At 34.6% G+C, this 7,296-nt stretch overlaps 1 protein-coding gene across 1 annotated transcript; it reads left to right on the forward strand.

Moving 5' to 3' along the window:
- Nucleotides 1-515: 515 nt before the first annotated feature.
- LOC109217520 (galactokinase-like) lies at nt 516-5,087 on the forward strand. The gene is made up of 12 exons (XM_019381777.1): nt 516-768; nt 1,368-1,414; nt 1,643-1,737; nt 1,842-1,933; nt 2,009-2,077; nt 2,157-2,342; nt 2,921-3,055; nt 3,341-3,475; nt 3,971-4,041; nt 4,135-4,212; nt 4,518-4,650; nt 4,751-5,087. Exons 1-11 carry the CDS (start codon nt 565-567, stop codon nt 4,594-4,596), a joined length of 1,191 nt encoding a protein of 396 aa, XP_019237322.1. The 5' UTR covers nt 516-564; the 3' UTR covers nt 4,597-4,650; nt 4,751-5,087.
- The last annotated feature ends 2,209 nt before the right edge of the window (nt 5,088-7,296 follow it).

The following is a 7,296-nucleotide window of genomic DNA, read 5'->3' on the forward strand; positions in this document are numbered from 1 at the left end:
TTTATTTACGTGGCATACACTGACATTTCATAAAAGTCATTAATTTTAAACTTATGTAATACCAATTAATTGAGATTAAGTTTTAGTCATGTTAATATGTTAAGGTTAGGTCCATTGCTTTTTAAGAGTTTCTTATATGCCACTAGAAAATATAGAGAACTTTTATAATAATACTTTTCTTATTTTGGATTTTATCTTATAGGAGTAGCATATACTTTGATTTATGTGAGATTAAATGGAGCGACATGACGGTGATAATTTATATAGGAACCTTCTTGGGATTAAGACATATTTGTTGTTAAATTGGTTGACACTAAGAATTCTAGTCCATTATACTATTTAACTTTTTTTTCCCCTTCTAATATGATGTTTGAGCCGAGGCTCTATCAGAAACAGCTTCTAACCCTCCCAGATCCCACTTGTGGGACTACACTGGGTTTGTTGATGTTGTATGATGTTTGAGTCAAAATGATTTTTAACATCTTGAATTTTTTATTCATTTGAAAACTTTCCATTGATAGTGAAATAGAGGGAGTACATTTAAACTTTCATGTTGATGTCTTTATGGTTAAATATGCAGGAAGAGTGAATTTGATTGGAGAACATATTGACTATGAGGGATACTCTGTATTGCCAATGGCGATTCGACAAGATACAATTGTGGCTATAAGGAAGTGCGATAGTAATGAGTCTGAGAAGCTTCTTCGAATCGCCAATGTAAATGGTGACAAGTACTCTCTGTGCACTTACCCTGCTGATCCACTGCAGGTATTACATTATTGATGATCATGTTGTTATTTATTTATTTGGCTTGATGGTGACATGAGTTGAGCTTAAATGGAGAGTGAGAATTTATATAGTTGACCCTAACTTGTTTGGCACTGAGATGTAGTTGTTGTTAAATTGTTATTACTGCTGGTAATAGAAGCATAGTATTGGTTGATTTGTACTCTGGAATTTCATTTTGGCATAACTGGTAAAGTTGCTGCCATATGACCACAAGGTCACGAGTTGGAGCCGTGGAAACAGCCTCTTGCTGAAATGCAGGGTAAGGCTGCGTATAATAGATCATTGTGGTCTAGCCCTTCCCTAGACCCCGCTCCTAGCAGGAGCTTAGTGCATCGGGCTGCCCTTATGCGCTTATTTATGCATTCTGTCTGGAATTCCAGTTGGTGATACATTTACATATGTGAAAAGTTCATTAAAATATGTTGGGGTGGCGGAGTGGCGGAGATGGGAGTTTCTTGATTCACTATGGATGGCGGAAAATGAAAGAAAAGGAAAAAGTTATGGAGTCTCATGGATCTTGAGCATTTTAGTCACCTTTTCCCCAGCATTCTTAATATTTTTTACTTCCATATTTGCAGGACATTGATGTGAAAAACCACAAATGGGGTCATTATGTCATTTGCGGGTAAGTATTTGCTTTCTGTTGGTTTTTCTTGTTACATGGTTTTATCCTTTATGGTGGTTTTAGAAGCATATTGATGGACACTAAGTTTTCTTGTTTTACTACTCATACATTGCATAAACTCTTGGGAGATAACTGATAAGGACTGTCTGAAGTTTGAATTATCGGAAAAATGAATCCTTTTCATAACTTTTGTCATGATAAGATGATAAGCAATGTTATGTTGTACAGGTACAAGGGTTTCTATGAGTATGTCAAATTGAAAGGAATCGATGTTGGTGAACCAGTCGGACTTGACATTGTTGTTGATGGTACAGTTCCGACAGGTATATGCCTTCACTATCTTAATTTACTGTCCGAGTAGTAAAAGTTCTGCTCTTTGTCACATTTCAAATCAGGACGGATTGATGGTGTCGTGGATTTAAATTAGCAAATGTAGGTTCTGGTCTATCAAGTTCTGCAGCACTTGTTTGCTCTTCCACTATTGCTATAATGGCTGCATTAGGTGTTAACCTTCCCAAGGTAATGTATAACCAACAAATGTGGATTTATCCGTTTTCAACAGAAAACCGACAAATGTGTTTTATTTTTCTGCAGAAAGAAATTGCACAACTTACTTGTGAATGTGAAAGGCACATCGGCACACAGTCTGGTGGAATGGATCAGGTATTGTTTTCGAACTCTACATTTTGCTCCTTTAGTCATATGTGTATCTTTGTGCTGAAAGCCGTTAATTCTTTTGCAGGCCATATCTGTTATGGCACAATCTGGAATTGCTGAGCTGATTGATTTCAATCCTATTCGTGCAACAGATGTACAGCTACCTGCTGGTGGTTCTTTTGTAATAGCCCATTCGTTAGCCGAATCACAAAAAGCAGTTACTGCTGCAGTTAACTACAATAATCGGGTTGTTGAATGCCGTCTAGCTGCAGTAAGTTTATTTCATCCTTCCCGTCATGCATTGCAGTGTTTTCAAGCACAAATGATCAATGTGTTTCCGCAACACGTAGTTCTCTACTTATCTGTTTACCACTGGTTTTATGACATTTGAAGAAAGTTGGCTTTGAAAAATGTTTTGATGCAACAATTTGAAAGCAATATGCTAGGATTTGACAAATAGTAGAATACAACAATAACAACAACCCAGTATAATCCCATAAGTGGGGTCTGGGGAGGGTAGTGTATACGCAGACCTTACCCCTACCCTGGGGGTAGAGAGACTGTTACCGATAGACCGTGAGCTCAAGAAGATGATATAAGATATAACTTATATACATTGACGGTAAAAATACACTATTAATGTATGTTAACATGTTGTAGCAGGTTAAATTATTCTCACTTATTATGAACGGTTACTAATAGTTATCCTTCAGATGACTTGAGAGTGTAAAAATCTACTTATACTATCAGTAGATACAAGTTAAACTCATTAGAGTATGCCTGATAGATTAACTCTGATTCTGATTACTGCTTTTCCCCTCTTGATGACGGCCGTTTGGCCTTTTACAGATTGTGTTGGGCATAAAGCTGGGAATGGAACCTCAAGAGGCGATATCTAATGTAAAAACTCTTTCAGATGTTGAAGGTTTGTGCGTATCATTTGCTGGTACACTTGGATCTTCTGATCCTGTCCTCGCCGTGAAGGTATAAATTTAGTCTCCGCTTGAGGTCAATCTATCTATCTTGATTTCGTTGTCCTTGTCTGTAGACTGTAACAATTGCTTTTATTCATGACCTAGTGTCATTTGTGTATTTCCGTATTCCTTGACTTCTGTTACTACTTGTTGTTGCTTTTGTTTCGGCTTTCTGATTGCAGTACCTAGTGTTAGTTTTGTATTTTTGCTTTGGTTTTCTGATAGGTGTGCTTGTTGTTGCATGATATTTTGCTTGTTTTACAGTAAGCTTTAACCTGTTCGGTTGCTGCTACAGGAATTTTTGCATGCGGAACCATATGCGGCCGAAGATATTGAGAAAATCACACAAGAAAAGTTGGAAACTATCTTTGCCAATTCTTCTACTTCTTTAGACGTGCTTAGAGCGGCCAAGTATTACAAATTGCATCAGGTGTTTATATGTTCGTTTAAATGATTCTAATTTTCCATTTTCTATGCGGTTACCTCTGGGACGACCCTTCCTCGGACCTTGCGTGAATGCGTGATGCTTCGTGTACCACGCTCCCCCCCCCCCCTTTTTTTTTTCTTTTTCTCTGGGATGTAGGTTAGATAAAAGGATACTTATGATTGCAGAATTCTCTACTTCTCCCTGTTAAAATTCATTGCTTGAACTCCTCCAATGTTGCTGCGGCTTTGAAAGTTGAAGATTATTGATGGATTTTCTTCCCATGCACAGCATAGAACTACCGGGTTCAACTGAACCCAGAGCTTTCGATGCGGAGCATAAATTTAGTAAAAAATCACTAGAACTACAATAAAGAGTAGATATGAACCCATAACTTTAAATGTTGAACCCATAGAACTGAAATCTTAGATCTGCCTCTCTTTGCATGTTGAGTGTAATTTATAGTCAATCAGTACATTTGACTGATGTTTCATCTTTCAGAGGGCTGCTCATGTATATTCTGAAGCGAAACGTGTCCATGCTTTTAAAGACACTGTATCCTCAAAATTAAGGTAGGTCATCCATTCATAACGCCCTTTTTTTAATGTCGTTGTCCAGGTTAATGTAATAGTTTAACCTTTAAAAGCAATCTTGTATATTTGCAGTGAAGAAGACATGCTGAAGAAGCTCGGTTTCCTTATGAATGAGAGTCACTACAGCTGCAGTGTTCTCTATGAGTGCAGGTAACTAAGTTTCCTACTTTAATGTTTGGTAATACTGTAACAGTAACTATTGTCATAAAATATACTCTCCCTGTTGTCTTGTCTCCGATTTTGATATATCAAATGTGAACTTAACTTATGTACGTTGATAATTTAAAGAATTTACAATACCGGTGTATTTTAACTTGTTATAGCACGTCGACCAATCTTATTTTCCAGGTTACTAATCTACGTTATATGGACAGTTACATGTAATTATCTTTAACATTCTTTTTACGTTATCAGTATATACAAGTTAAGCTCATCGAATGTTGTCTTTCTATCAGTTGTCCCGAGTTAAAGGAGCTCGTTAAGATTTGTCGAGATAATGGTGCTCTCGGAGCGAGGCTTACAGGAGCTGGATGAGCAGTGGCTTTGGTGAAAGAGAGTCTTGTTCCACAGTTTATACTCAATTTGAAGGTTAGTTTCATTGTTTTCTCAGGTTGAAAATCTCCAAAATATGACCAAATCTTAACATTATGCAATTTGTTATTTAAACTAGTAGTTTATTTTGTTTCAGGAGCAATTCTATCAATCAAGGATTGACAAAGGAATAATCAATAAGGATGATCTTGGTCTGTATATTTTTGCATCAAAGCCCTCTAGTGGTGCTGCTATTATCAAATATTAGCCTGTTAATCTCCTTATTAAACTTAGGTCACGGGTTCAAGCCGTGGAAGCAGCTACTAATGCTTGTATTAGGGTAAGCTTTCTACATCTCACCCTTGGGGTACGGCCCTTCCCCCGACCCTGCTTGAACACGGGATGTTTTGTGCATCGGGCTGCCCTTTTAACCTCCTTAGTGAACTAGCTAAATTCATTATCATCTACTGTATTTCTAGTCAGGAAAAAGGATAATACTTCTACATCTTATGAAATCTATGGTTTCCTTTATTAGAAAATAGAAAATGGATTTACTTGCTTTTAGGTACTTGTACTGCACTGAATGTGAGTCCACTTTTGTCAACTTTTCCATAAATTTTCAAAGTATTTTTAATCATAAAAGTTATAATCTACAATAATTTTTTTGTGTAGTTTCTAATTATGTATATGGATATTTTAATTTAAAAATATTAAGAAAATTATAATATTTGTGTGTATGTGTGAAAGTTCACTAGAATTTCAACATATAATTTTTACAAACAATAAATATCAAGCCTATTAAGTTTAAAAAGTAGATCCGTCTCTATTTTTCACCCCTAACAATAATCAATTATGGTTCTTTGGACAATACAATCTAATTCTAATTCTTTCAAATTGTAATTCTTTAGATTTTGGTCTATCTTTTTCTATTTTTTTTATTTTTAAAGTTAAACAACTGCCCAATCTAAAAGCTTCATATTAATCGTTTTACATCACGTTAGTAAATCACCCATGATATTGCAAAGCAAAGACAACAGAGAAAAAAGAAGAAAAAAATCCTTTAAGAAAAAAAAAAAGATAATAGAATTCTTTTTTAATATTATTGCTAGAGAACACAGGCCAATCACCACAAATCTTTTATATATATATATAAGTATAACAATCTTTCAATCTCCTTACAATAAGAAAACAACTAATGTGAAACCATCACAAAAATCCCCTTACTAAATTCGGTGCGAATTCAGATCTAGTTGGTCTCGATATAAATATCGAATATCAAATAAAAAATAAAAAAAGACCATCACAAAAATCCCATTAAACATGACCCTTACAAAATAACTTAAACTTAAAATTGGAGGACCTAGGATCCCAATATAGTCCAATTTCATCATCAACACTTAATCCACGATCTTTAAACAAATCCAAGCACACAAGTGCATAATCATTATTAGGCAACATCTCAAAATAAGCCAATTCATCATGATATTTCTTAGGGTTTTTCTGATCAGTTTCGTCCCATAAACCAACATTCTTCTTGCGTCCTGACTCAACAACGTTAGCCATATCCACCGTCCAATATCGAAAAATATGCTCAAACGCTTCAGCGGAAGGCACGACCAACTTCCCGACGACCGCCTCGTAATGCGTGACGATTTTTTTAATCTGCCACGGATCCTTTAAGTCAATAATTGGAGGAGGGTATATGTCCCTAATTTCTTTTATTTGACGAGTCACTATCCACGGCGTGTTACTAGCTCTACATGCTTCTTCTTCTGCTTTTGTTGGGATGAAATTGTAAACCAAAGTCTTTTTCATGTTGCGGATTCGAGTCACCAAGAGAAAAAGAAAAAGTATATGATGAATTTTACCAAAGAAGTGAATTTCAGACAATGTTTTGAGAAAACGTTTAGGATTTTATAGGGATGTTTTGGTATTGATTTTGGAAAGTTAAAGATAGTAAGTATTAAAGAATATTTTCCTACTAAGACTGGGATTCACATTTTTACTGTAAATAGAATGAACAATTTAGGTCGGTTATGATTCTTTCCTTGTGTATAATTGTACGCAAAGGAAATATTATTAGGCATTAATTTGATATTTTCTCAAAATGTGATTGTCCTGTTATTTTTAAAAAAAATCGATTTTAATAATGTCACTTTCCTAAACAAATAAGTATTTATTTATACGGGCTTTTTATTTTTTGGTAATAAAACTAATATTATTAATTACTAAGTACTATTACATCTATTAATTAACTACTATTAAGTATTTGTAACACTAATCTATCTTACATGGATGCTTACCTGTACAGCATCTTTGACTAATAACAATTAAATTATATACTAAAATATGTTTAATATCATTAGGAAACTATTTAATTAGCATAATCTGAGTAATTAGGCAAGTATTTAATTAGCATAATCTGAGTAATTAGGCAATTCCTTAATTACTATTAGAGAATAATTTAATTGGTCAACGTTAATTAGGAAGTTTACTTAGGAACGGTATCCCAATTTGAAATCAGTTTAGTTAAGGAAATATTATATTTTAAATACACAAGGATTGGGAGAAAAAATCAGTCTCACGTCTCAAGTACTTATTCCTTCATTGATATGTTCTCTAAACTTTGAAGTTTCCTCTCACGTAATTAGCATAAAATATATTAATAGATTTCTCTCAAGAACATAATTAGCATGTTCGAGT

This window comes from Nicotiana attenuata, unplaced genomic scaffold, assembly GCF_001879085.1.
Source record: "Nicotiana attenuata strain UT unplaced genomic scaffold, NIATTr2, whole genome shotgun sequence".
In the NCBI taxonomy this organism is placed as follows: Eukaryota; Viridiplantae; Streptophyta; class Magnoliopsida; order Solanales; family Solanaceae; genus Nicotiana; species Nicotiana attenuata.

What these genes read in the sequence shown, in the direction of transcription:
- LOC109217520 (XM_019381777.1), top strand. Translation starts at nt 565, where the DNA reads ATGGTTAAATATGCAGGAAGAGTGAATTTGATTGGAGAACATATTGAC. An exon ending in TAGGTGTTAACCTTCCCAAG is followed by an intron (nt 1,934 to 2,008) that starts GTAATGTATAAC and finishes ATTTTTCTGCAG; the next exon opens with AAAGAAATTGCACAACTTAC. An exon ending in AGTGTTCTCTATGAGTGCAG is followed by an intron (nt 4,213 to 4,517) that starts GTAACTAAGTTT and finishes TCTTTCTATCAG; the next exon opens with TTGTCCCGAGTTAAAGGAGC.